We start from the raw sequence: 27,198 nt of genomic DNA on the forward strand, positions 1-27,198 counted from the left end.
AGACAATGTTTCCACGAATGAGGGGTTGGAGGGATGATTTCGGGGCGATTCAAGTGCATTACTTTTATTGTATACTTTATTTCTATTATGATTACATACTCACTGTCATGTAAAATCAGTGGGAGCCTGAGCTTGTTTTCCTGCAACTAGACGGTCCCATCTGGGGATGATGGGAGACAGTGACAGATCATCAGGTATTAGATTATCATAAGGAGCACACAACCTTGATCCCTCACTTGAGCATTTCACAGTAGGGTTTGCACTCCTTTGAGACTCTAATGCCCTGCTGATCTGCCAGGAGGTGGAGCTCAGTGTGGCTCACAGGCCCTGCTCACCTCCTGCTGTGCAGCCAGTTCCTAACAGGCCATGGACTGGTACTGGCGACCAGGGGCTTGGAGACCCCTGCTTTAGACGCCTTGATGTCAGTGCACCGGGTGGTGCAGTGATGGTCCATCAGTGCCCCACAAGCCAGAGAGGAGGTCAAAGGCCCTCACTGTGTGGGAGGATCCCTCGCCCAGGTTTGTAGCAAAGCAGAAGCATAGCTGGAACCAGAACCCACTGGGCTTCCAGCCTTTAAGGCCAGCCAGGCCCCTTCAGCTTCTAGCAGAGCCCAGCCCTGCTTCTCTAAGGCAAATGGCAGTAACCGTGTAGGCCGGTCACCCCTCACTGCAGTTGCCTGACTCCCACAAGGCCCTCAGTGACAAAGAAGTGGCCCTGGGCCCAGATATGAGCAGGACCCCCATCTCACAGCAGCTGTGAGAGGGTAAACAGGGGATGACATCAAGCCCAGCGCAGGGGCCAGGCGCTCAGGCCCCTCTTTCAAGAAGGGGCAAGAGACTGGGCACAGTGGCTTACACCTGTAATTCCAGCATTTTGGGAGGCTGAGGCGAGACGATCGTTTGAGGCCAGGAGTTGGAGACCAACCTGGCCAACATGGTGAAACCCCGTCTCTACTAAAAACACAAAAATTAGCCAGGCCTGGTGGCGGGCACCTGTAATCCCAGTTTACTCAGGAGGCTGAGACATGAAAATCCCTTGAACCCGGGAGGCGGAAGTTACAGTGAGCCGAGATAGCGCCACCCTGGGACAGAGCAAGACTGTCTCAAGATAAAAAAAAAAAAAGAAAAGAAAAGAAAAGAAGAGAAGCAGCAGTAGCAACAGCAAGGGGAATTTCGAGGTCGTTCGCCCTTTCCAGGCCTTTCGCCCAGCGCCTGGCACACCTTAGCACTCAACAGTTCCTGAATGAGGAGCAGCATCTCGGAGCCACGAGCGTGCAGAGAGAAGGCACCTGGAGGAGAGCCCCAAGGGACCTGCAGGCGGCTTGCAGCGCAGCTCACACCCCTGGGGACGCTGAGTCAGTGGACATGGAGGGGCTCGGGGGAAGGGAAAAATGCAGGTGCGGGGGGCGTGGACTCGGGTAGTGGAGGGGAAGGATGCGGCCGGGGGTGGATTTGGGTTGGAGGGTGGCGGTGCGGGGAGGAGCCAGGGCGCAGGAAGGGAGCTCGGGAACCCCTAGAGGGGAGGCAAACTGGGAGGGGCGATCTGGACTCCTGGAGGGCAGGGGGCGCGGCCGTGGGGAGAGACGCGGGGAGGGAGGACGCGGCGGTGGAGAGGGACGCGGCGGTGGAGAGGGACGCGGGAGCAAGGGGCGGCAGGAGGAGGAGGAGGGCGCGCGCCGAGGCTGACGTGGGCCGGGGTCGCGCAGCGGGCTGTGGGCGGCGGCGGCGCGCAGCGACAGAGCGTCCCCCGGCGAGGACGAGCGAGCACGGCGCCCGCACCTCCCCGCACCGCCCGCGCTGCGCGCCACGCGGAGCGGCCGCCGCCGTTCTCCAGCTCGAGCTGCATTCCCTCCGCGTCCGCCCCACGTTTCTCCCGCTCCGGGCCCCGCCATGGCCCGGGCAGTGTGGTCGCGCCTCGGCCGCATCCTATGGCTCTCCTGCCTCCTGCCCTGGGCCCCGGCAGGGGTGGCCGCAGGTAAGGCGCTGGGCAGCCCGCCCGGGGCCTGGAACCGTCTCCGCGGGCGGGTGGGCCCGGGATCCGGGATTGCGGAGGTGGCACCGTGCGCCCTGAGCGCATCTCCCTCCTCGGCTGAGGCCACTGCAGCGCCCTCTCCCCTCTCCTTTCACCCTTTTCTCCCAAAGTCGTCTGGGCACTGCAGGGGGCTCCCCGCACCCCCTGGATTCCTGCTTCCACCCCCCTACCCCAGGCTGGCCCTGCCCTGGAAACTGCGCGGGGGTGGCCGGCGCATCCGTCGATGTCTGGGGACCATGCACCAGCTAAGGGAGGGGAGGATGAGGCAGGGAGGTGGGGATGCGCCAGGGTCCATCATCGCACCACAATACCCCAGGCCCCCAGGGAGCACAGGGTGGGCAATGTTTTTGCCTTAAAATGTCGCCTCATCTAGAGGGGTTTTTCACCCCGTTGGTGCTGGCTTTGGGGAGATGCGATTTTGGAGCCCAGGAGGCCAGGCTGCCATTTCGTCTCTGGTGGTGATATCCAAAATGGACCCGGAGCTGACAGGTTGCTGGGGTGTGTGTGTGGGCGGGGTGTGTGTCGGGGGGCAGGGTCGTGTGTCTACTGCCCCCACTTCCTCACCGCCAGAAGGCCAGCACCCACCTCTCTGCTACATTTTGGGAACCATCAAAGGGCCCAGATTGAAGACTTGTCGAGGGACAGGTGGGACGTGGGCAGCTAAGGGGGTTGAATACCATCCAACGCTTTTCATCCCCCTCCCCCCTCATAAAGGAGCAGTAGAGAGAGAGAGCAAGGGATCTAATGAAAATTTGTGAAAGAAAAACCACGAGGTAAAAGAAAACCTGCAACTCAGGGATGAATTAGATGAATTTTATGGGCATTGCGTTTGGACAAGATCACCTATTTCCTCCTGGAAATACAGAAAAGGGATCTCTTGTCCATCAGGTTTATTTGTGTCCAGAGATTTTCAATGTGTCCTCAATTGCAAAAGAAAAAGAATAAAAGAAAATAACAAAAGTGAATTATTTGGAAATCATGTGTGATTCCCATTCTAGCCAATTGCACCCTCGATGTGGTCAAAATTACAGTGGCTGGGAGTGGAGTTGGGAAATATATCTTCTCCTTCACCCGTGGGGTAGACTTTTCTACCCTTCCCCTTTCGGGAGTCTGCATGAATCAGGGATTTGTAAATCAGAAGTCCATGTACTGGACTATTAATTAATTCCGGCTTGTGTTACCCAGACTTTAGTGTTTTGGGTAGTCTGCATATTCTGTGTGAAAGGACTGAGGTAGCCATTTTCTAGAATGTTCAGGGCCACACATGCTGTGTTGTTGGAAAAGGTAGGTGTTTCTTCCATGAGCCAAGCTTCGGGGTGGTTGCCCCATCTCTTTTTGCTTTTGCCTCTTCAGCTCTGGGTGACTTGGGGGGCCCGTGGAGTCCCCTAAACCTCTGCCTTGGCTGCTCCATACCCCAAGGTCATGTCACCTGGACTCCCAAACATGGAAAGATGAATTTTTTGTTTGTTTGAGATGGAGTCTTGCTCTGTCACCCAGGCTGGAGTGCAGTGGCACAATCTTGGCTCACTGCAACCTCCACCTTCTGGGTTCGAGCAATTCTCCTGCCTCACCCTCCCAAGTAGCTGGGATTACGGGCGCCTGCCACCACACCTAATTTTTGTATTTTTAGTAGAGGTGGGGTTTCGCCATGTTGGCCAGGCTGGTCTCGAACCTCTGACCTCAGGTGATCCACCCGCCTCAGCCTCCCAAAATGCTGGGATGACAGGCATGAGCCACCGTGCCGGCCTGGAAAGATGAATTTGATGGGTAGAGCAGCAGGCCCTGTGATTGGTTCCTTCGGCCACATTTGGCAAAGGCTTCCTGGTCCATTTCCACCCTGGATGTCCTGGCAATCCCTGAGACCCCTGAGGAACAGGGGCAGCATCACCCAGGGGCTGTGACAAAACTGATTTTGAAAAAATAGACTGAGAAAAAAGTGTCCGTGGAGCCGGCAGGTGGTGGTGGAGCGGGGGGGCGGGCTCCCATGAGCTGGGCCAGTGTCTGCAGCAACGTCTGCAGCAGACACAGCCCCTCCCTGCCCCCCCAATCCCCCCTCCCTGTCCCAGCCGGCTGCCCTCCTGATCCATTCCCCTGGCAACCGATCTGCGTGATGACATGCGCCTGTCTCACTGCAGATGCTGTTTGGCCATTAGCATGCAGCCGAATGTCCCTGCCACCTGCCAGCCTCGCTCAGGCCCACGCTCCTGGGCTGGGGTGGTGGGTAGGGGATGGGAAGGAGAGGAGGGTGCCAGGAGTTAGGGGGATAAGGGAGGAGGTGGTCTCTCATCCATGCACCTCTCTGTCCACAGCCTGGTCAAATGCTGCCTCCCAGTCAAAGGGGAGGGAGAGCAGAGCCTAACCAGGGTGGTACAGACTGGTTGGGTGGCCTCAGGCAGCAGCAGTAGCCCACATGGGCTTCAAGTCCCTCAATGTGATATACACACTGTATTTGCGTGAAAAAGCTCCCACAACAGCACCTGGAATTCCTTCTTTGGGGTTAAGACACTGCAGGTCCCCTTTTCAATGCCAGCATTCTCTCAGAAGTGACCAGCTCTCAGCATCTTGACTTAAATGACTTGATTTTTATTTATTTATTTTTTTTAGACAGAGTCTCTCACTTCGTTGCCCAGGCTGAAGTGCAGGGGTGCCATCATAGCTCACTGCAACCTGGAACTCCTGGGCTCAAGAGATCCTCCTGCCTCAGCCTTCCAAGTAGCTGGGGCAACAGGTGCACGCTACCATGCCCGGCTAATTTTTTAAATTATTTTTTGTAGAGACTGGGTATCACTGTGTTGCTCAGGCTGATCTCAAACTCCTGGGCTCAAGTGACCCTCTGGCCTCAAAGAGCTGGGATTACAGGTGTGAGCTGACTAGGCCTGGCCTCAAATGCCTTTATAATTTAAGAAATTGCCCTGAAAGAAAGGGAAATGTGTAATGTGGGCCAAAGCAGTGAAGGTGTGATGTGGTCCTGAGGAAAGCTGGAGTCGGAGTCCCCCACGGGGACAGGTGATGTTGCTTCGAAATGAATGAGATGCAGCTGAAAAAAATAATCTCAGAGTTGCCTGAGCACTGGAGGGGGTGCCCCTTGCACCCTCGATTCCTGCTTCTACTTCCCGGGCTAGCCCTGCCCTGGAAACTGTGCGAGGGTGACCCGCGCATCCGTCAGATCTCTGGGGACTATGCACCTGCGAAGGGAGGGGAGGACGAGGCAGGGAGGTGGGGATGTATCAGGATCAGTCATCGAGCCACAACCCCCAGCCCCCAAGGAGCACAGGATAGGAAGCCTTTTTACTTTAAAATGCCACCTCATCTAGAGGGGTTTTCCACCCTGTTGGTACTGGCTTTGGAAACATGTGATTTTATTTGATTTATTATTTATTTATTTGAGATGAAGTTTGCTCTTTTTGGCCAGGCTAGAGTGTGGTGGCGCAATCTTGGCTCATGGCAACTGCCATCTCCTGGGTTCAAGTGATTCTCCCGCCTCAGCCTCCCAAGTAGCTGGGATTACAGGCGCTTGCCACCATGCCTGGCTAATTTTGTATTTTTAGTAGAGACGGGGTTTCACCATGTTGGCCAGGCTCGTCTCGAACTCCTGACCTCAGGTGATCCGCCCACCTCGGCCTTCCGAAGTGCTGGGATTATAGGCATGAGCCACCGTGCCTGACCAAGATGCGATTTTAGAGCCCGGGAGACCAGGGTGCTATTTCTTCTGGAAGTGATTTCCTAAAATGGACCCGGAGCTGACAGGTTCCTGAGGAGACTTGTGGGGGGACCTTGTGCCCACCCGGTCGTGCATCTACTTTCCCCACATCCCCGTTGCCAGAAGGCCAGCACCCACCTTTCGGTCACATTTTGGGAACTGTAAAAGGACCCAGATTGGAGACTTGTCGAGGGACACGTGGGACGTGGGCAGCTAAGGGGGTTGAATATTATCCAACAGTTTTCATCCCCCTCCCCCTTCATAATAGCGTGGCAGAGAGAGGGTAAGGGTTCTAAAGAAAATTTGTGAAAGAGAAACAACAAGGTAAAATAGTTGAAATAGTTGAAAACCACAAGGTAAAATAATTGGCCTTTTTTAAAAAATGTTTTTGAGACAGAGTTTCACTCTTGTCGCCCAGGCTGGAGTGCAGTGGCACGATCTTGACTCACTGCAACCTCTGCCTTCTGGGTTCAAGCGATTCTCCTCCCTCAGTCTCCCGAGTAGCTGGGATTACAGGCGCATGCCACCACGCCTGGCTAATTTTGTATTTTTAGTAGAAACAGGGGTTTCTCCATGTTGGTCAGGCTGGTCTCCAACTCCCCACCTCAGGTGATCCGCCCACCTCGGCCTTCCAAAGTGCTGGAATTACAGGTGTGAGCCACTGCGCCTGGCCAGCCTTTCCTGTTGAAAGCCCAGCAGGTCTCCTGTGAGGTCCCTTGGGGGAGGGGCGTGTTCTGCATTTCTGGGTCCTCCCAACACAGTAGGGATGGGGTCCACGGAAGGGACTCAGTCAGTGCTGCCCGGGTGAACGGTCTCCCGGGGCCGGGCCAGGTGGGCTGGTCCCTCTGCTGCACCTGCTCTCCAGGTGCCTCTTGGCAACAGCAGTACCAAACACCTGCTATGTGCCAAGCGTTGTGCTGGTCACAGGGACGGTGGCGATGACCCCTGCTGTAAAGGATTTTGAAGCGTAGTAGGAGAGGTAAAGAAACCTTCGTTCCCACGTGGAGTTGTGACAACAGTGGACTCAGGCTGTTGGGAGAGAGCTGAGGGGTGAGAGGTACAGGGAAGTGTTTTTATCGTTTGTTTTCTTTTGTTTTTGAAACGGAGTCTCACTCTGTCGCCCAGGCTGGAGTGCAGTGGCTCGATCTCGGCTCATTGCAATCTCTGCCTCTGGGTTCCAGCGATTCCCTTGCCTCAGCCTCCTGAGTAGATGGGATTACAGTCATGCACCACCACGCCCCGCTAATTTTTTGTATTTTTAGTGGAGACGGGGTTTCACCATGTTGGCCAGGCTGGTCTCGAACTCCTGAGTTCAAGTAATCAGCTTACCTCAGCCTCCCAAAGTGCTGGGATTATAGGTGTGAGCCATGGTGCCTGGCCGACAGCTGGATCCTTTAACCCTGACAGAGAGGGAGGAGTGAGGAGAGGAGGAATCCAGAGGCATAAGATCAGCACTGTCCAGTAGATCTTGGGCAATGTGGTCGAGCTTGCTGGCTCATGCCTGTAATCCCAGCACTTTGGGAGGCCAAGGCAGAAGGAGTGGTTGAAGCCAGGAGTTTGAGACCAGCCTGGGCAACATAGTGAGATCCCGTCTCTACAAAAAAAAAAAAAAAAATGAAAAAATCAGCCAGGCGTGGTGACTTGGACCTACAAGTCCCAGCTACTCGGGAGGCTGAGGTGGGAGGATCACTTGAGCCCAGGAGTTTGAGGCTGCAGTGAGCTATGATCATGCCACTGCACCCCAGCCTGGATGACAGAGGGAGACCTTGTCTCAAAACAAAACCACAAGGATTCTGGGGAACGGTAGAAATGCTCTCTTTGTGGCCTGCCCAGAAGAGTAGCCACTAACCAAGGCCCTGCCTGGCTGGCATGAAAAGAAAATATAATTTGGGCAGCCTGGGCAACATAGACCCCCATCTCTACAAAAAATAAAATAAAAAATTAGCTGGGTGTGGTGGTGTGTGCCTGCGGTTTCAGCTATTTGGGAGGCTGAGGCAGGAGGATCACTTGATTCTGGAAGGTGGAGGCTGCAGTGAACTGTGATGATTGTATTCCAGTCTGGGTGACAGAGTGAGATCCAGAGAAAGGAAGGAAAAGAGAGAGAGAGGGGAGGAAGAAAGGGAGAAAAGAAAGAAAGAAAAGGAAGGAAGGAAGGAAAAAGAAAGAAAGAAGGAAAGAAAGAGAGAGGGAAGGAAGGAAAGAAAGAAAAAGAAAGAAAGGAAAGAAGGAAGAAAAGAAAGGAGGGAGACAGGGAGGGAGGAAGGAAAGGAAGGGAATGAGAGGAGGGAGGGAAGGAAGGAAGGAAGGGAGGAAGGAAAGAAAGGAAAGAAAGAAAAACAGAAAGGAAGGAAGGAAGAAAAGAAAGGGAGAGAGGGAGGGAGGGATGAAGGAAGGAGGGAGGGAGGGAGAGAGAGAAGAGGGAGGGAGGGAAGGAAGGAAGGAAGGAAGGAAGGAAGGAAGGAAGGAAGGAAGGAAGGAAGGAAGGAAGGAAGGAAGGAAGGGGAAATAACATTGAAAAGACTGTTATTTTGAGTCAGTGGGACCCAGGTTTGAACCTCAGTTTGATGTTGAATTGGCTGAGTGACCCTTGGGCAAGTCACTTGAGCTGCCTGAGCCTCAGTTTCTCCACCTGGGAAATAGAATAGTTGATGCCAGCCCAGAGGTGGCTGTGGGGCTCCTTGCCACATACCCTCCTGAAACACAGTCTTTGTTTCTGGGCTCCTAGGCCTGTATGAACTCAATCTCACCACCGATAGCCCTGCCACCACGGGAGCGGAGGTGACCATCTCGGCCAGCCTGGTGGCCAAGGACAACAGCAGCCTGGCCCTGCCCGCCGACGCCCACCTCTACCGCTTCCACTGGATCCACACCCCGCTGGTGCTCACTGGCAAGACGGAGAAGGGTCTCAGCTCCACCATCCATGTGGTCGGCCACGTGCCCGGGGAATTCCCGGTCTCCGTCTGGGTCACTGCCGCTGACTGCTGGATGTGCCAGCCCGTGGCCAGGGGCTTCGTGGTCCTCCCCATCACAGGTGAGGGTTGCTCCTGTTTGTTAGTTTGCCTTCAAACCCTTGGTGCAGAGAAAAACATCCAGCTTCACTAGGAATCAGATCAATGCAGATTAGGCCCATGGGTTCCTTCCCTGGGTCAGCCGAGTTAGAAAGGATCTGAAAATTGCAGTGATTCCCCCCAGCAGGTATTGTGCTAAAATGGACGCCTCTTGCTGCTGGGGGTATACATTAATACAATCCTGTGGAGAGCAGCTGGTCAATAGGTACTGATGGTTAGAAATTATTGTAGTCTCGGCTGGGCGCGGTGGCTCCCAGCACTTCGGGAGGTCGAGGCAGGTGGATCGCCTGAGATCAGGAGTTTGAGACCATCCTGGCCAGCATGACGAAACCCTGTCTCTACTAAAAATACAAAAATTAGTGGGGCATGGTGATGGGCACCTATAATCCCAGCTATATAGGAGGCTGAAGCAGAATTGCTTGAACCTGAGGGGCAGAGGTTGCAGTGAGCCAAGAACGTGCCACTGCACTCCAGCCTGGGGGACAGAGTGAGATTGCGTCTTAAAAAAAAAAAAAAATTATTGTAGCCTTGCGGTCATTCACTGGTTCTTTCTCCCCTCTTTCTCACCTTTCTTTTCTGTCTGTCTCTGTCTCTCTCTGTCCTTCTCTCTGTTCTATCTCTGCCTGTCTCTCTGTCTCTTCTCTCTCTCTGTTTTCCCTGTCTCTCTCTTTCTGTTCTCTGTCTTTGTCTCTCTCTCTCTTTCTGTCTCTGTCTCTTTGTCTCTGTCTGTCTCTTTATCTTTGTCTCTTTGTTTCTTTGTCTCTCTCTCTCTCACATTGCAAGAGAAGATGCCCCTTTGGACTTTACAGTCTAATAATGAATTTATCTTCAGGAAATAAACCTGCATTTGGGTCATGCCTTATGCATGAAGATGTTCATTGCAGTAGCGTTTATAATAGCAAAAGAAGAGATAAACAAGCTAAGTGAGCAACCGTGAGGATACCGGCTAAATATAATGAAATCATTCATACCACTATTAACAGTGACCCTTACAATGAGTTTGTAATGCCATGGGGAAACACACATGCATGTAAAATTACATATTAAAAAAGCAAAGCACAGAATTGTCTAACTAACCCAATAATCTGTATTTAATATATGTGTATATTAAACACACGAGCAAATACTTTGTCACACTTCAAAATGGCAACAGTGGTAGAGTTGAATGGTAGTTAGCTTCTTTTCTTATTTTATGTTTGAACATTTTCCAAATGAGCTCTATTGAACATGCCTCCCTTTCCACTTTTACTAATTTTAATTAATTTGTTATTATTATTATTATTTTTGAGATAGTCTCCCTCTGTTGCCCAGGCTGGAGTGGTGGTGTGATCTTGGCTCACTGCAACCTCCACCTCCCCGTTCAAACAATTGTCATGCCTCGGCCTCCGGAGTAGCTGGGACTACAGGTGCTGGCCATCATGCCCAGCTAATTTTTGTATTTTTAGTAGAGACAGGGTTTTGCCATGTTGGCCAGGCTGGTCTTGAACTCCTGGCCTCAAGTGATCTGCTCACCTTGGTCTCCCAAAGTGCTGGAATTACAGGTGTGAGCCACCGCGCCTCACCAGTTTTTTTTTCTTTTTAGAGAAGTAGACACAGGACAGTGGTCCCAGCATGTGGAGCTGTGATCAGTGGAACTGCTAATTTTTCCTTTTTTCTGTTTTTTTTTTTTTTTTTTTTTTTGAGACGGAGTCTTGCTCTGTCACCCAAGCTGGAGTGCAGTGGTGTGATCTCGGCTCACTGCAAGCTTTGCCTCCCAGGTTCACGCCATTCTCCTGCCTCAGCCTCTCAAGTAGCTGGGACTGCAGGCGCCCGCCACCATGCCCGGCTAATTTTGTTTTTGTATTTTAGTAGAGATGGGGTTTCGCCATGTTAGGATGGTCTTGATCTCCTGACCTCATGATCCGCCCGCCTCCCAAAGTGCTGGGATTACAGGCGTGAGCCACCGTGCCCGACCATTGGAACTGCTAATTTTTCTAGGGTCACCTGACATTCTGAAATATTTCCCAAAAGTTCCTTTCAAAGCTTATGCATTCCTTCTTTTTTCTTTTTTTTTTCTGAGACGGAGTCTTGCTCTGTCACCCAGGCTGGAGTGCAGTGGCGCGATCTTGGCTCACTGCAAGCTCCGCCTCCTGGGTTCAAGCGATTCTCCTCCCTCAGCCTCCCGAGTAGCTGTGACTACAGGTGTGTGCCACCACACTCAGCTAATTTTTGTATTTTTAGTAGAGACGGGGTTTCACCATCTTGGCCAGGCTGGTCTTGAATTCCCCACCTTGTGATCCACCTGCCTTGACCTCCCAAAGTGCTGGGATTACAGGCGTGAGCCATGGCGCCTGCCCATGCATTTTCTTCTGACCTTGGCCATCTTTTGTGCCAGAAAGTTCAGGGTCCTGGTGAGAGGGGACAGGAGAGAAAACAGTGAATGTGACAAAGTCCTCTGGTGTTCAGCAGTGTTCATGCAGCAGGGGGAGGGTATGGAGGCCTCTGTGTTCAGGGGTCTTTGGGGAAGGGGGGGGTCCCCTCTCCCTGCCTAGCTCTGAAAGCCAGAAGGTCCGGCCAGGGAAGCAGTGGCTTTGACAGCTGCCCACGAGGTCTCTATCTGGTTCCCTGATCCCTGAATCTCCAAGACTCATCCTCCCGTGTGTCTCTCTCTCTCTCTCAGAGTTCCTCGTTGGGGACCTCGTTGTCACCCAGAACACCTCCTTGCCCTGGCCCAGCTCCTATCTCACTAAGACAGTCCTGAAAGTCTCCTTCCTTCTCCACGACCCGAGCAACTTCCTCAAGACCGCCGTGTTTCTCTACAGCTGGGACTTTGGGGACGGGTAGGTCCCTACCCCTCTGCAGGCCCTACAGCTGTCACTGGTGCCCCACCGTCTCATGCACTGTGCAGGGTACTCTGAATCTCCCCACTTTTATTTTTAATTTTTTTTTTTTTTTTTGAGATGCAGTCTTGCTCTGTCATCTAGGCTGGAGTGCAGTAGTGCCATCTTGGCTCACTGCAACCACTGCCTCCTGGGTTCAAGTGATTCTCCTGCCTCAGTCTCCCCAGTAGCTGGAAATACAGGCTTGCACCACCACACCTGGCTAATTTTTTTTTTTTTAGTAGAGATGGGGTTTTACCATGTTGGCCAGGCTAGTCTCGAACTCCTGGCCTCAAGTGATCTGCCTGTCTTGGCCTCGTGCTGGGATTACAGGTGTGAGCCACAATGCCCAGCTTATTTATTTATTTATTTATTTATTTATTTATTATTATTATTATTATTTTAGTAGAGATGGGGCTTCACCATGTCGGCCAAACTGGTCTCGAACTCCTGACCTCAAGTGATCCTCCCACCTCAGCCTCCCAAAGTGCTAGGATTACAGGTGTGAGCCACTGGACCCACCTGAAGCTCCTCACCTTTCCCTGCTCACTCTGTCTCCCTTCAAACATCTTTCAAGCACCTCCTCTCTGCCACGCTTGGGGATCCTGGGGAACACTGGTGAATCAGTCACTAGCCCTGCCTTTGTGGTGTCTTCACCTGATAAAGGAGGCCATTGGTGCCCAAAACAGCCATTTAAGGAAGGTCAAGGTGCATAGGACTTTTTCCCATTTGACTTTGAAGGGTACCCAGCCGTGCTAGATACGAGGTAGAACCTGGGTGCTCTAGCTTCATTTCTCTTTATTCCTCCCTTTTAACTTTTTGTCTTTTTTCCCCTTTTTTGTGGAGGAGAACAGGGTCTTGCTATGTTGCCCAGGCTGGTCTTGAACTCCTGGGCTCAAGTGATCCTCCCGCCTCTACCTTCCTAAGTGCTGGGATTACAGGTGGGAGCCACAGTGCTTGGCCCTACTCCCTCCCTTCCCTCCCTTCCCTCCCCCCGTCCTTCCTTTCTTTCCTTCCTTCCTTCCTCCCAAAGTGTTAGGATTACAGGGGTGAGCCACTGTGCCCAGCAAAACTCAGAATGTGGATTTCTAACTCTTGATGACAAAAGCAACCTGTGGTCAAACACTCAGGCTAGAGTACAGTGGTGTGATTATAGATCACTGCCACCTTGACCTCCCAGCGTCAAGCAATCATCCCACCTCTGCCTCCTGAGTGGCTGGGATTACAGGCATGCGCCACTACGCCCTGCTAATTTTAAAACTTTTTTGTAGAGACAGGGTCTTACTATGTTGCAGAGGCTGGTCTTGAACTCCTGGGCTCAAGAGATCCTCCCATCTCAGCTTCCCAAGGCATTGGGATTACAGGTGTGAGCCACTGTGCTTGGTTTCCCTCCCCCGCTTTTTTAGAGACAGGGTCTTGCTCTGTCACCGAGGCTAGAGTGCAGTGGCACAAACCTGACTCACTGCCACCTCAATCTCTTGTGCTCAAGGAATCCTCTTGCCTTGACCTCTCGAGTAGCTGGGACCACAGGCGTGTACCACCACACATGACTTTTTTTTTTAATGTTTTTTGGAGATGGGGTCTTGCTTGTTGCCCAGGCTGGTCTTGAACTCCTAGTCTCGAGCCATCCTCCTACCTCAGCCTCCTAAAGCACTGGCATGATAGATGGGAGCCACCGTGCCCGGCCAGATCATCTCTTTAGATGCCAAAAAAGTGTTAGTATGAACAGAAATGAACATTCAATGTAATATCAATAAACTAGAAAAAGAAGTTGCTGGAACTAACAACTAACATTGTACTGAGTAGAGAACTTAGAATATGTTTTTGTTTATGGCCGGGCTCAGTGGCTCACTTCTATAATCCCAGCACTTTGGGAGGCTAAGGTGAACAGATCACTTGAGGTCAGGAGTTCAAAACCAGCCTGGCCAACATGGCAAAATCCCGTCTCTACTGAAAAAAAAAAAAAAAAAAAAAAGCTGGGCATGGTGGCGTGTGCGTGTAGTCCCAGCTACTCAGGAGGCTGAGGCAGGAGAATTGTTTGAACCAGGGAGGAGAAGGTTGCAGTGAACTGAGATCATGCCATTGCCCTTCAGCCTAGGTGACAGAGCAAGGCTCTATCTCGGGGGGGGAAAAAAAAAAAAAAAAAAGACATGTTTTTGTTTTTGTTTTTGAGACGGAGTCTCACTCTGTTGCCCACGCTGGAGTGCAGTGGCGTGATCACGGCTCACTGCAACCTCTGCCTCCTGACCTTGAGATCCTCCCACCTCAGCCTCTTGAGTAGCTGAGACCACAGGCCTGTAACATTACGGCTGGCTAATTTTTGTATTTTTTGTAGAGACGGGGTTTTGCCAAGTTGCCCAGGCTGGTCTCGAACTTCTGGGCTCAAGCAGTCCTCCCACCTTGCCTTCCCACAGTGTTGGTATTACAGGGGGTGAGCCAGCGTGCCTGGCAAAACGTGGAATGTGGATTCTCTAATTCTTGGTGACAAAAGTGACCTGTGGTCAAATACCTTTGGGGAATCATTGCATTGAGATGCTGGGGGAACCTGGCTCTAGATGCGGGAATAAGACAAGGGTGCTCCTTATCAGGGTCCCTCAATATTATTCTGAAAGTTCTAACTTACTCAGTAAAGTTAAGAAAATAAGTGCAGGCCTATGGTGGCTCACACCTGTCATTCCAGTGCTTTGAGAGGCCAAGACGGTGGGGGAAAACTTGAGCCCAGGAATTCGAGACTAGTGTGGGTAACATAGGGAGACCTTGTCTCTACAAAAAATACAAAAATTAGCCAGGGATGGTGGCACGTGCCTGTAGTCCCAGCTACTCGGGTGGCTGAGGTGGGAGGACTGCTTGAGCCTAGGAGTTCAGAGACTGCAGTGATCTGATTGCACCACAGCACTCCAGCCAGGGCAACAGAGCAGAACCTTATCTCTAAAAAGGAAAAAAAAAAAAAAAGAGAGAGAGAGAGAGAGAGAGAAAAGTACAGTATAAATATTGGAAAGCAGACAATTTGCAGAAAAGATCATTTACTTGAAAAATCTGGATGGCAGCTTTGTCCAGCAGAACCCTCGGCTTAGCACAGTGGCTCATGCCTGTAATCCCAGCACTTTGAGAGGTTGAGGTCAGAGGATCACTTGAACACAGGAGTTCAAGACCAGCCTGGGCAACATAGTGAGACCTTGTCTCTACAAAAAATCATATATTAGCCGGGCACAGTGGTATGCGCCTGTGATCCCTGCTACTTGGGAGGCTGACATGGGCAGATTGCTCAAGCCCAGGAATTCAAGGCTGCAGTGAGCCATGATTGTACCACTGGGTGACAGAGTGAGACCCTGTCTCAAAAACCAAAAACAACAAAAACAAAACTTTTTGACAAACAATTCTTCTGTCTTTACCACATGGGGCTGTTGAGCCCTTGAACTTTGGCTAATGTGAGAAATTTGTAATTCTCCTGAATTTTAGGCCCTCTCTGGCCTCGGTTTCCTCATCTGGGAAATGGGTCAGCTGACCTGGAGCCCTGTGATGACGGGTGTGCTCACTGGTAGCTGGGAGTATCACTGCACAGCCTCCCCTGACTCTGGCAATCCCATGAATCACTTCTGAGTTACAGGAAGGAGAAGTAACCATCTGCTGTCTTCCTCCTCTCTCCTCCCTGTCTCCTAACAGGACCCAGATGGTGACTGAAGACTCCGTGGTCTATTATAACTATTCCATCATCGGGACCTTCACCGTGAAGCTCAAAGTGGTGGCAGAGTGGGAAGAGGTGAAGCCGGATGCCACAAAGGGTGTGATGCAGAAGACCGGGGACTTCTCTGCCTCGCTGAAGCTGCAGGGTGGGTGTCCAGGCAGGCTGATGCGGTCTGGGCGTTCCAGAGTGGGGTCAGCATATGCACAGATCACAGTGGCTCCGGGCTGGACCCACATCCTGTCTCCTGGAGCCCCACAGACCTCTGAGGAGTGTCTATCATTACCCCTGTTTCAGACAGGGCGCTGCAGGCCATGGATGGGATCACGTGGCTGTGCAGTGGCTGAGCGGCCCTCGTGCCCAGGGCCGCCTGAGCCTGAGCCTGAGCACCCGGAGCCTGAGCCGGTGATCAGCTGTCTACTGTGAACTGGCCAGTCCATGCCATTCCCTGTTCCCTGGCCCCATCGGCCTCCCACCGAGGCTCACCCCAGGGTGGGATGGTCTCCATCTCTCCCTGGCTTTGGCAAGATGGAGCCCTTGGGCAGCTGCAGAAGATGTCTTGGTTCTTGCTGATGGGATGGCGCTGCCCTGTATGACACGGACGATGACTTGGCATTGGGTGGGACAGTCGTGTGTTTGCCTGCCTTTTCCAAATTCCTCCCTCTGAGCCTGCTCCAGCACCTGCTGCTGACAGGGAAGGGCAGGGCCCAGAGGAACCCCGCACAGACCTGTGACCTGCTCTTAGGAGAGGGCAGAGGGGAGGACAGGGTGGCGGTCACACCACCCTGTGCCCTGGGAGCCTTGACAGCAATCCTTAGCCACCAGGTCTAATGGGGTTCTCTCGGCCTTACAGAAACCCTTCGAGGCATCCAAGTCTTGGGGCCCACCCTAATTCAGACCTTCCAAAAGATGACCGTGACCTTGAACTTCCTGGGCAGGTAAGTGAACTCCAGAGTGCACTGTGGGCGCCCCATGGGCTCTGCACATCCACTTTCATGGTGACCCCAAGTGTGTTTCACTCTGTGACGGTCCCCACGTCTGGGACCTCGTGGAAGGGCAGTGCCACTCTGTCCTGAGGCTGGGCCATGGGGAAAGCATGGGCTCAGCTCCAGTCTTCATTTTATTTTTATTTTTAATTTTTTTTTGAGACAGAGTCTCCCACTCTGTCGCCAGGCTGGAGTGTAGTGGCGCAATCTTGGCTCACTGCAACCTCTGCCTCCCTGGTTCAAGCGATTCTCCTGCCTGCCTCAGCCTCCCGACTAGCTGGGATTACAGGCACACTCCATGATGCCTAGCTAATTTTTGTATTTTTAGTAGAGATGGGGTTTCACCATGTTGCCCAGGCTGGTCTCCAACTCCTGACCTCAAGTAATCCACCCGCCCTGGCCTCCTAAAGTGCTGAGATTATAGGCATAAGCCACTGCATCCAGCCTTTAATTTGTATTTTTTAGAGACAGTTTCGCCCTGTCACTCAGGTTGGAGTGCAGTGGCACCGTCACAGCTCACTGCAGCCTTGACCTCCCAGGCTTAAATGATTCTCCTGCTTCAGCCTCCTGGGTGGCTGAAACTATAGGTGGGCACAACCATGCCTGGCCAATTTTTAATTTTTGTAGAGCTGGGGTCTCCCTAAGTTGCCCAGGCTGGTCTCAGTCTCCTGAGCTCAAGCGATCCTCCCAGCTTGGCCTCCCAAAGTGCTGGGATTGCAGGCATGAGCCACCACACCTAGCCCTCAGCTCAATTCTTGAGGTCCCAGGGAGGGAGGACCTGCCTTTTGGGGCTGTATTCACCGTGGGCATGGAGACAAAGGTTGGGAGGGAACCCTCCTGTTGAGAAGCCCTCTGTATAAAACGTGGCCTATTTTCCAGCCCCCAGGCCTTTGTCCTGTGGTTCTTTCAGGGTTCTCTTCTCTCCCATTACATGTCCAGATGTTTCTTATTCTTCTAAGCCCCTTGGAATGCCTGACTTCAAAAGCCTTTTCTGAGGCCGAGCGCTGTGACTCATGCCTGTAATCCCAGCTACTTGAGAGGCTGAGGCAGGGGAATTGCTTGAACCTGGGAGATGGAGGTTGCAGTGAGCTGAGATCCTGCCATTGCACGCCAGCCTGGGCAACAGAGCGAGACTCTGTCCAAAAAAAACCCAAAAAAACAAAAAACCAAACCTGTTCTGCCCTCCAGCCTGCACAGGGGAGCTTGTACCAGCCAGCAGAAGTTGATTGAGCATCTGCTTTGGACCAGGTGCTTTTCTGGAAGCTTCTAGACCAGAGTAGACAAGACAGAGCCACTACTTCCAAGGGTTCTGTGTGCAGGGTGGGGCACCCCACATGACACAGAAGCAGATCATCCCAGGGGATTCTCATCAGCCAGTCTACTCAAGGCAGCCTGGCCCAGGCTCCTGGCAAGTACAGCACCAGGCTGTTCAGTAAGTGAGGAGACACAGATGCCGAGTGCATTCTGTCCACAAGGGTGCCCCTCCCTGGGGCCACTGGGATGGATAGAGCAGCAGACATCAGTGGTCGGGGCCCAGGCCTTAAAGGACTCTTTTTTTTTTTTTTTTCCAGACAGAGTCTCGCTTTGTTGCCCAGGCTGGAGTGCAGTGGCACAATCTCAGCTCACTGCAACCTCCGCCTCCTGAGTAGATGGGATTACAGGTGCATGCCACCATGCCGGGCTAATTTTTTGTATTTTTTGTAAAGACAGGGTTTCATCATGTTGGCCAGGTTGCTTTCAAACTCCTGACCTCAAGTGATCCGCTCACCTCGGCCTCCCGAAGTACTGGGAGCAGGCGTGAGCAACCGTACCTGGCCAGCCCTTGAAGGACTCTTGTCCCCACACGGAGACACATGAGAGGGATGCTAGGCCAGACAGAGAGTGAGCAATGGAGGCCAGGGGAAGAGGAAGATGAGCTATGAATAATTTAGGGGTTGGAGGTAGTTTTCACAGGGCGTTGGAGGCAGGAGCTCAGCATGGGGAGAATGGGAAGCCCCGTGGGTTTAGCAGCCCTGACCTTTGAGGTGGCATGAGTGCGTGGCTTTTCCTGTGGACCTGGGGTTATGTGGAATTGGAATGTTCATTTCACATTCCTTGGATGGACCTGCATTTTCCAGCTTCTGAGCCTATGCTTGTGGAATGTGGATAACTTGGAATGCCCTTATCCTTTCTCATGCATCAAAGGTTCATTTATCCTTTCAGATCTGCTCAACTGCCACCTCCTCCAGGAAGCCTTCTCTGGCTACCTCATTAAGAATGCTCTCATGGTCAGGGACGGTAGTTCATGTCTGCAATCCCAGCACTTTCAGAGGCTGAGGTGGGTGGATCACTTGAGGTCAGGAGTTCAAGATTAGCCTGGCCAACATGGTGAAACCCTATCTCTACCAAAAAAATACAAACATTAGCCAGACGTGGTGGCGCATGCTACTTGGGAGGCTGAGGTGCAAGAATCACTTGAACTCAGGAGGCAAAGGTTGCAGTGAACCGAGATCATACCACTGTACTCCAGCCTGGGTGACAGAGTGAGACTGTCAAAAACAAAACAAAACAAAACACAAAAACGAAAACAAAACAAACAAAAAAAAACCAACCCTCTCATGCTGGTTGCAGTGGCTCACACCTGTAATCTCAGCACTTTGAGAGGCTGAGGCAGGAGAATACTTGAGGCTAGGAGTTGGAGACCACCCTGGGCAATATAGTCCCATCTCTATAAAAAAATAAAAAAATTGGCCAGGCACGGTGGCTCACGCCTATAATCCCAGCACTTTGGGAGGCTGAGGCGGGCAGATCACCTGAGGTCAGGAGTTTGAGACCAGCCTGGCCAACATGGTGAAACCCCGTCTCTACTAAAAATACAAAAATTAGCCAGGCATGGTTGTGCGCACCTGTAGTCCCAGTTACTTGGGAAGCTGAGGCTTGAACCCAGGAGGTGAAGGTTGCAGTGAGCCAAGATCGCGACATTGCACTCCAGACTGGGCAACAGAGCGATACTCCATCTCTAAATAAATAAATTAACTAATAAAATAAAATAAAAAATTTAGTTGGGCATGGTGGCTGGTGCCTGTAGCCCCAGCTACTCGGGAGGCTGAGGCAGGAAGATCGCTTGAGCTCAGGAGTTGGAGGCTGCACTGAGCTATGATTGAGCCACGGCACTTCAGCCTGGGTGACAGAGTGAGTCCCTGTCTCATAGAAAACAAAAACCAAAAAATGGGACGTGCCTATTATTCCCCTGGGCTTCTGTGGTACGCCATGTGTGCCGTTGGACCCCTCATCCTGCCTCCAGTGAGCAGTCTGTGTGTATCTCTGCCTTATTCACTTGGAATTCCCTTGGGGGTCCGGGACCATCTCTTTTGCACCATAGTGTCCCCTGGTCTGGAATGCATGAAGCTGAGTCCAGGACAGCTTGATGTCCTGTCCTGGAAAGGACACTGAAGTTCCTGGCCACCTGGCCTGTCTCGGACTTGGTCTGTGCTGACACGCTTTACTGAGCCTTTTTTTAAAAACCGCCCGCATTTCCCTGCAGCCCTCCTCTGACCGTGTGCTGGCGTCTCAAGCCTGAGTGCCTCCCGCTGGAGGAAGGGGAGTGCCACCCTGTGTCCGTGGCCAGCACAGCGTACAACCTGACCCACACCTTCAGGGACCCTGGGGACTACTGTTTCAGCATTCGGGCCGAGAATGTCATCAGCAAGACGCATCAGTACCACAGGATCCAGGTGTGGCCCTCCAGTAAGTGACACCTCGCCTTCTGCTCCAGTGCCACATGGGCAGCACAAGCCTGTCCACCCTGCCACCACCACCAATACGCTCCTACCAACCAACCTTACCAAAGTCCTCAGCAACGAAGCCCACCAGCATCAGCACCATCATTAACCCTACTGACTCCAGTGATGGCCAACATCAGCGTTGGCCAACTGCCAATACCACCACCACCAAACTCTCCAATCCCACCAGCAACCAACTCTGCCAACCCCAGTACAGCACCCATCGATTCTACCAGCACCACCATCAACACTAGCACCACTAACAACTGTAACCAACTCAGACACCACCATTACCATATGCTCTCCTGACAACTTTTCCAGGACCACCAGCGCCACCACTAACGACTCTATCAGCATTCTCACCAAGTCACCTCAATGGCCCCTGCCCCTACCCACATCTATAAGCCCATGCTACCACCTGCCCCAATGCCAGCTTCGTGGACCAAAAGCAACCATGCCAATGTCTTCTCCCACATATTTCCAAGACCACACATGTCCCCAGCACAAACACTTTTGCACCAAATGAGCCACCATGATTGCAATGTTCCCTCCCTCATCACCATCACGCCTGCCCCAGCAGTTGCCACCGCTAAAACCAGCATCCCCAACAGTAACTCAACTCACAGTGTGGTAGTGAGTCTTCCAGGGAGAAGGCATTGCATATCATTAATAAGGATGCCTGGGCTAGGCACGGTGGCTCCCAGGACTCTGGGAGACTGAGGTGGGTGGATTGATTGAACCCAGAGGTCTGAGACCAGCCTGGGCAACGTGGTAAAACTCTGTCTCTACAAAAAATATAAAAATAGGACAGGTGCGGTGGCTCGTGCTTGTAATCCCAGCACTCTGAGAGGCCAAGGTGGGTGGATCATTTGAGGTCAGGAGTTCGAGACCAGCCTGGCCAACATGGTGAAACCCCATCTCTACTAAAAAATACCAAAAAATTAGCTGGGTGTGGTGGTGTGTGTCTGTAATCCCAGCTATGAAGGAGGTGGAGGCATGAGAATCCCTTGAACCTGGGAGGTGGAGGTTGTAGTGAGCTGAGATTGTACCGCTGCACTCCAGCCTGGGCCACAGAGAGGCTCTTATCTCAAAAAACATATATATATATATATATGTATATATATGTGCACATATATACATATGTGTGTGTGTGTGTGTGTATATATATATATACACAGAGAGAGAGAGAGAGAGAGAGAGAATGGCGTGTGCCTGCAGGTCTCTGCTGTGCTACTTGGGAAGCTGATGTGGTAGGATCACTTGAGTTCAGGAGGTTGAGGCTGCAGTGAGCCAAGATCGCACCACGGCACTCCAGCCTGAGCAACAGAGTGAGACCCTGTCTCCATGAATGAATGAATGAAATGAATGAATGAATGAATGAAAGGAAGAAAAGGATGTCCAACCTTCTTTCTTGAAATACCCTTCCAAAACCATCATCAGGCCCAGTCCCTGGCTTACGGTCATAGGCTTTGCTGATGACAGCATTGGGTTCTACAGTTCATTTTTATGGAGGACTCTGGGAGCCCCAGATAAGTACGTCCTTACATAGAGTAGGATCTCAGGTCCTGAAGGCACCGTCTTTCAGATGCTCAACCTAGTCCTACTTTTGATGCTACAAAAGGGGAAACTAAGGCACAGGGAGGCAACAAGACTGGATGTTAGCCTGAGCCTGAGCCAGGCTTTCAGACTCTGGTCCTGGGATAGGAGTTAGTTCTTCCCAGTGCTCCCAAGCTCATGCCAAACCCTGCCAGCTGCACCTGTCTTCAAGGTTGGTCCTATGGATGCACCTGAAGCTGTCACTGTCCTCTACAGTCTCCCCAGTCCCACTCTGGGCCCTTGAGAGAATGCTACAGTCCAAGTGGGCCCTGGCTTACTTTGTGGGCATCGTCAGGTCACTTGAGCCCTGCGTCTCTCAGCACCCTCTGGGGACCAAGTTCCAATCAGGAACCCCCTGAATTCTGCAGAGAAGACAGCAGTACAGGTAATCAATGCCAACTTTTCCTGGGGAAACAGACACTTACGGCAGAGGGTGAGGGAAAAGGGAGAGGGAACCCACACTTCCTGATCACCTACCACATGCCACACACATCAACACCCCTCTTCTTGTTGCATCTCCTTAGCAGTCTTGCAGGTCAACATTAGCATGAGGTAGCATGTTCAGAGCTAGGATTTGAACCCACAACTGTTTAACTTCAGACACTAGACTCTTTCTATCATACCACTTCATTGCAACAGGTTTAGTGGGTGAGCCTGGAGTTGCCAGAGGGAGGAAGCCGAAGCAGAGACACAATGCCAATTGGGTGACCTCACAACAGGGCTGCCCTTCCCAAAAGGGTGTCACCCAAGAGAGCAAAGAAGGAGCTGTGGTGTCCTTTATGGCTTAGACTCAGGAGCCATGCACTGTCACTCCTTTCATCTGCTGTACACTAGGAGCTGGTCACTGAGTCCAGCCCTCACTCAAGCGGTGAGGAATTTAGCTGCCACTCTTGGAAGCTACTATCAAGTAACTTGTGGATGTATGCTGAAAGCCCCCCACCCAGACCCCAGTTTATTTTTTGTGAAGTCCTGGATTTACCTATTGGGGTTACCCAGTTGGGATGCATGTACACGAGGGTAAAAAAATCACTGGTAGGACTTGACCATTCATTCCCTCGTTTGTTGTGCTTGCTTCCTGAGAACCAGCACTGCAGCACCAGCTACCCAGTCCTGTAATGTTACCTCTTTCATTCCCAGGAATCCAGCCGGCTGTCTTTGCTTTCCCATGTGCTACACTTATCACTGTGATGTTGGCCTTCATCATGTACATGACCCTGCGGAATGCCACTCAGCAAAAGGATATGGTGGAGGTGGGTACTCAGTGGGGTGGAGGCTGGACTACTGGGCCTTGCCTAGAGAGGATCTTTAGAGAGGGTATGGGGGCCAGGCCAGGATGCCTTGAGGGGGTCTTGATGTTACAGCGAGGCTCTGGGACTTGGGGTGATGTGCCCAAGAGGCATCTGTAAACTAGGAAAAATTGCTAAGTTTGTGTCCCAGCTGATTTATCTCCTATGTCCATCTCTTGCATCTGTGTGGTACCAGAAAGGTGTTTCTGTGCACTCTGCTGCCAGGCAGCTGAGCTCATAAGGCCACCTGATGGGGCTCCTGGTGGGTGGGTGATTGACCCGTGGGATTTTGTTCATCATAGGTGGCTGATTTTGACTTTTCCCCCATGTCTGACAAGAACCCGGAGCCACCCTCTGGGGTCAGGTGCTGCTGCCAGATGTGCTGTGGGCCCTTCTTGCTGGAGACTCCATCTGAGTACCTGGAAATTGTTCGCGAGAACCATGGGCTGCTCCCACCCCTCTATAAGTCTGTCAAAACTTACACTGTGTGAGCACTCCCCCTCCCCACCCCATTTCAGTGTTAACTGACTGCTGACTTGGAGTTTCTGGCAGGGTGGTGTGCACCACTGACCAGGAGGGGTTCATGTGCGTGGGGCTGTTGGCCTGGATCATCCATCCATCTGTACAGTTCAGCCACTGCCACAAGCCTCTCCCTCTCGGTAACCCCTGCCCCCAACCATTCACCCACCTGTACAGTCCAGCCACTGATGTAAGCCCCACTCGATTACCACCCCCTCAACCCCCTACCTTTGAAGAGGCTTCATGCAGGACTTTGATGCTTGGGGTGTTCCATGTTCACTTCCAGGTGGGCCTGGCTGCCCATTGCCCATTCCTCTCACATTGGCACATCTGCTGTCCATTGGGGGTTCTCAGTTTCCTCCCCCAGACAGCTCTGCCTGTGCCAGAGAGCTAGAAAGGAGGTCACAAAGGGTTAAAAATCCATAATTAAAGGTTGTACACATAGATGGGCACACTCACAGAGACAAGTGTGCATGTACACACACACAGAAATAGAAACACACGTGTCACATGGAGATTTCAGATGATCGGCTCTGTATCCGGTTAAGTCGGTTGCTGAGATGTAGCCTGCACTAGAGCTGAAAGGAAATTTGACCTCCAAGCAGCCCCGACAGGTCCTGGGCCGGGCCCTCCCTTTGTGCTTTGTCTCTGCAGTTCCCACACCTTTTATAAGGCCACCCTAGTCCCTGCTTGCTGGCAGGGGGCTGGATGGGGGGCAGTACTAACTCTTAGTGAGTGCAGAGGGCTTTATAAATATCACCTTATTTTATCAAAACCCATATGTAAAGCTTTCATCAAGGAAAAGGGCTTGCAGTGGTAGAAGAGGTTGAGTCAGTAGGGACTTGGGTTCCCTGTGTGTGAGGGGGGCATTCTTGCCGGCCAGCTGCTCCCGAGGTGGCCTTGAGAAGGAAGAAGCAGGATGACAGAGCCTGAGCAGCGGAACCAGACTGCACTCTCCCCTCTGGCCCGGCGACCTGGGCTGTGGTTGAGAGAGACAATAATGAGGCCAGAAGTAGCCGGAGCCAGTCGGGAAGGGCAGGGGAGGACTGTAGGGTCTGGGCTCTGTCTTTGTAACCATCTGCTCCCAGGCTGTGTGCAGGAAATGGCATTTATGCTATTGTGCAGCTCATTCTCATGAAATACTGCCATTGTTGCTAAATAAAGCTTGTGTGCTCTGAATATAGCCAAGCATAGACGGTGTGGCTGGAGTCTCTCTTTTGTGCATGGACATTTTTGCCTTGCAGACAGCAACGGCAGTGCTGTGACGTAGCAGGACATCCCACTTGTCCTCTGTGGTGAAGACAACGGAAGGGAGCCAGTTCAGGTCCCTGGAGGTGGGGAGAGCTGTCCCTGGGTGACTTGGACATGCATCCCAGTCTGAGACCTCAGGTGGATTCTAGAGTCAGAGGGGGAACGTGGGCCACACCTGGGGACGTGCTGGAAATGCAGACCCCTGGGATCGACCTGATACCTGAAGCAGTGCCTGGGGAGGGGGGCAACCACCTGTTTTCACAGGCCCTCTGGGATTCTGGTGCAAATCAGGTGTGAGAACCCCTAGTCTCTAGCCGGCTTCTTAAACTTTGAGGTTCGTGAGAATTGCTAGAGATCTTGGTAAACAAGAATTTTCATTTTGGAGGTCTGGAGTGGGGCCTGGGATTCTGCATTTCTTTAAGTCTTTTTTTTTTTTTTTTTTTTTTTTGAGATGGAGTCTCACTGTGTTGCCAGGCTGGAGTACAGTGGCATGATCTTAGCTCACTGCAACCTCCGACTCACTGGTTCAAGCGATTCTCCTGCCTCAGCCTCCCGGGTAGCTGGGATTACAGGCACACGCCACCACGCCCGGCTAATTTTTGTATGTTTAGTAGAGATGGGTTTCACCATCTTTGGCTAGGATGGTCTTAATCTCCTGACCGCATGATCCACCCGCCTCGGCCTCCCAAAGTGCTGGGACTACAGGCATGAGCCACCACACCTGGTCTTATTTATTTAGACAGAGTCTGTCTCTGTCACCCAGGCTGGAGTGCAGTGGCATGATCATAGCTCACTGCAGCCTCGACCTCCTGGGCTCAAGTGATTCTCCCACCTCAGCCTCCTGAGTAGCTGGGACTATAGGTGCATGCCACCATCCCTGGCTAATTTTCTGTTTATTTTTTGTAGAGATGGGGTCCCACTATGTTGGCCAGGCTGGTCTCGAACTCCTGAGCTCAAGTGATCCTCCTGCCTCGGCCTCCCAAAGTGCTGAGATTACAGGCGTGAGCCACTGTGCCCAGCCCTGAGGGTTTGTTGTTGTTGTTGTTTTGTTTGTTTTGTTTTTTGTTTTTTGGAGACAGAGTGTTGCTCCCAGGCTGGAGTGCAGTGGCATGATTTTGGCTCACTACAACTTCTGCCTCCCGGGTTCAAGCGATTCTCTTGCCTCATGAGAATCTCCTGAGTAGCTGGGACTACAGACACCCACCACCACACCCGGCTAATTTTTGTATTTTTTTTTTTTTTTTTGAGACGGAGTCTTGCTCTGTCGCCCGGGCTGGAGTGCAGTGGCTGGATCTCAGCTCACTGCAAGCTCTGCCTCCCAGGTTTACGCCATTCTCCTGCCTCAGCCTCCCGTGTAGCTGGGACTACAGGCGCCCACCACCTCGCTCAGCTAGTTTTTTGTATTTTTTAGTAGAGACGGGGTTTCACCGTGTTAGCCAGGATGGTCTCCATCTCCTGACCTCGTGATCCGCCTGTCTCGGCCTCTCAAAGTGCTGGGATTACAGGCTTGAGCCACCGCGCCCGGCCAATTTTTGTATTTTTAGTAGAGATGGGGTTTCACCATGTTGGCAAGGCTGGTCTCGAACTCCTGACCTCACGTGATCCACCCACCTAGGTTTCCCAAAGTGCTGGGATGACAGGTGTGAACCATGGCGCCCGGTCCCGTTTCTGTTGTTTTAAGCCACCTGGTTTGTGGTACTCTGTTTCAGCAGCCCCAGGAAACAGACTTCCCTACGTCATTTTCGGCAGCTCTGTCTCTCACATTTCATATCCATCCTACGGGAAATCCTTCAACTGAGATCCAGAATCTGACCGCTGCTCCCTCCTCCCCTGCTGCCACCACCCCCGTCCCTGGCAGGGCTCTCACAATGCCTGGCGGGTCCCGCTCACCCCTCACTGCGCCAGAAGTCTGTCTATAAAACTGCTCCAAGACCACATCTTCCTCTGCCCCAAACCTTCAGCGTCTCCCATCTCAGAGCAAACCCCAAATCCTTCCAGTGGCCCCCTAAGTCCCTGTCCAACCTGGCCTGTGGCCTTGTCACCCCCAGCCCCTGCTGCTTGTCTGGCTGAGTCTTTCCCGAGTTGTTCCCTTTGCCGGGCAGGCCGCCGTTTCCTGGACATGTGTGGGGTTCCCTCTCTGCTCCTTCAGGGCTGTTCAAACATCACCTTCATCTGTGAAGTCACCTTAGCACTCTCCTCTCCTTCCTGTCCTCATACCCATGGCGAATGTCACCTTCTAACATACTTTTTTTTTTTTTGAGACGGATTCTTGCTCTGTCTCCCAGGCTGGAGTGCAGTGGTGCGATCATGGCTCACTGCAACTTCTGCCTCTCAGAGTCAAGCCATTCTCCAGCCTCAGCCTCCCAAGCGTCTGGAATTACAGGCACCGCCACCAGGCCTGGCTAATTTTTTTTGTATTTTTAGTAGAAAAAGGGTTTCGCCATGTTGGCCAGGCTGGTC

The 27,198-nt window shown here is 52.3% G+C and overlaps 1 protein-coding gene across 4 annotated transcripts; it reads left to right on the forward strand.

Moving 5' to 3' along the window:
- The first annotated feature begins 961 nt into the window (after positions 1-961).
- On the forward strand, positions 962-24,680 carry TMEM130 (transmembrane protein 130). 4 transcript variants are annotated; one of them, XM_050784074.1, is made up of 8 exons: positions 962-1,354; positions 8,457-8,762; positions 11,459-11,618; positions 15,321-15,487; positions 16,193-16,277; positions 19,849-20,051; positions 22,820-22,932; positions 23,271-24,680. In XM_050784074.1, the coding sequence occupies exons 1-8, from the start codon at positions 1,243-1,245 to the stop codon at positions 23,457-23,459; spliced, it is 1,335 nt and encodes a 444-aa protein (XP_050640031.1). In that variant the 5' UTR covers positions 962-1,242; the 3' UTR covers positions 23,460-24,680. The 4 variants fall into 4 exon arrangements, with proteins under 4 accessions (XP_050640031.1, XP_050640033.1, XP_050640032.1 ...); XM_050784076.1 differs by having other exon boundaries at positions 1,064-1,354; positions 23,307-24,680; XM_050784075.1 differs by lacking the exon at positions 962-1,354 and adding an exon at positions 1,565-1,974.
- Positions 24,681-27,198: the final 2,518 nt, after the last annotated feature.

This window comes from Macaca thibetana, chromosome 3, assembly GCF_024542745.1.
Source record: "Macaca thibetana thibetana isolate TM-01 chromosome 3, ASM2454274v1, whole genome shotgun sequence".
Classification (NCBI taxonomy): domain Eukaryota; kingdom Metazoa; phylum Chordata; class Mammalia; order Primates; family Cercopithecidae; genus Macaca; species Macaca thibetana.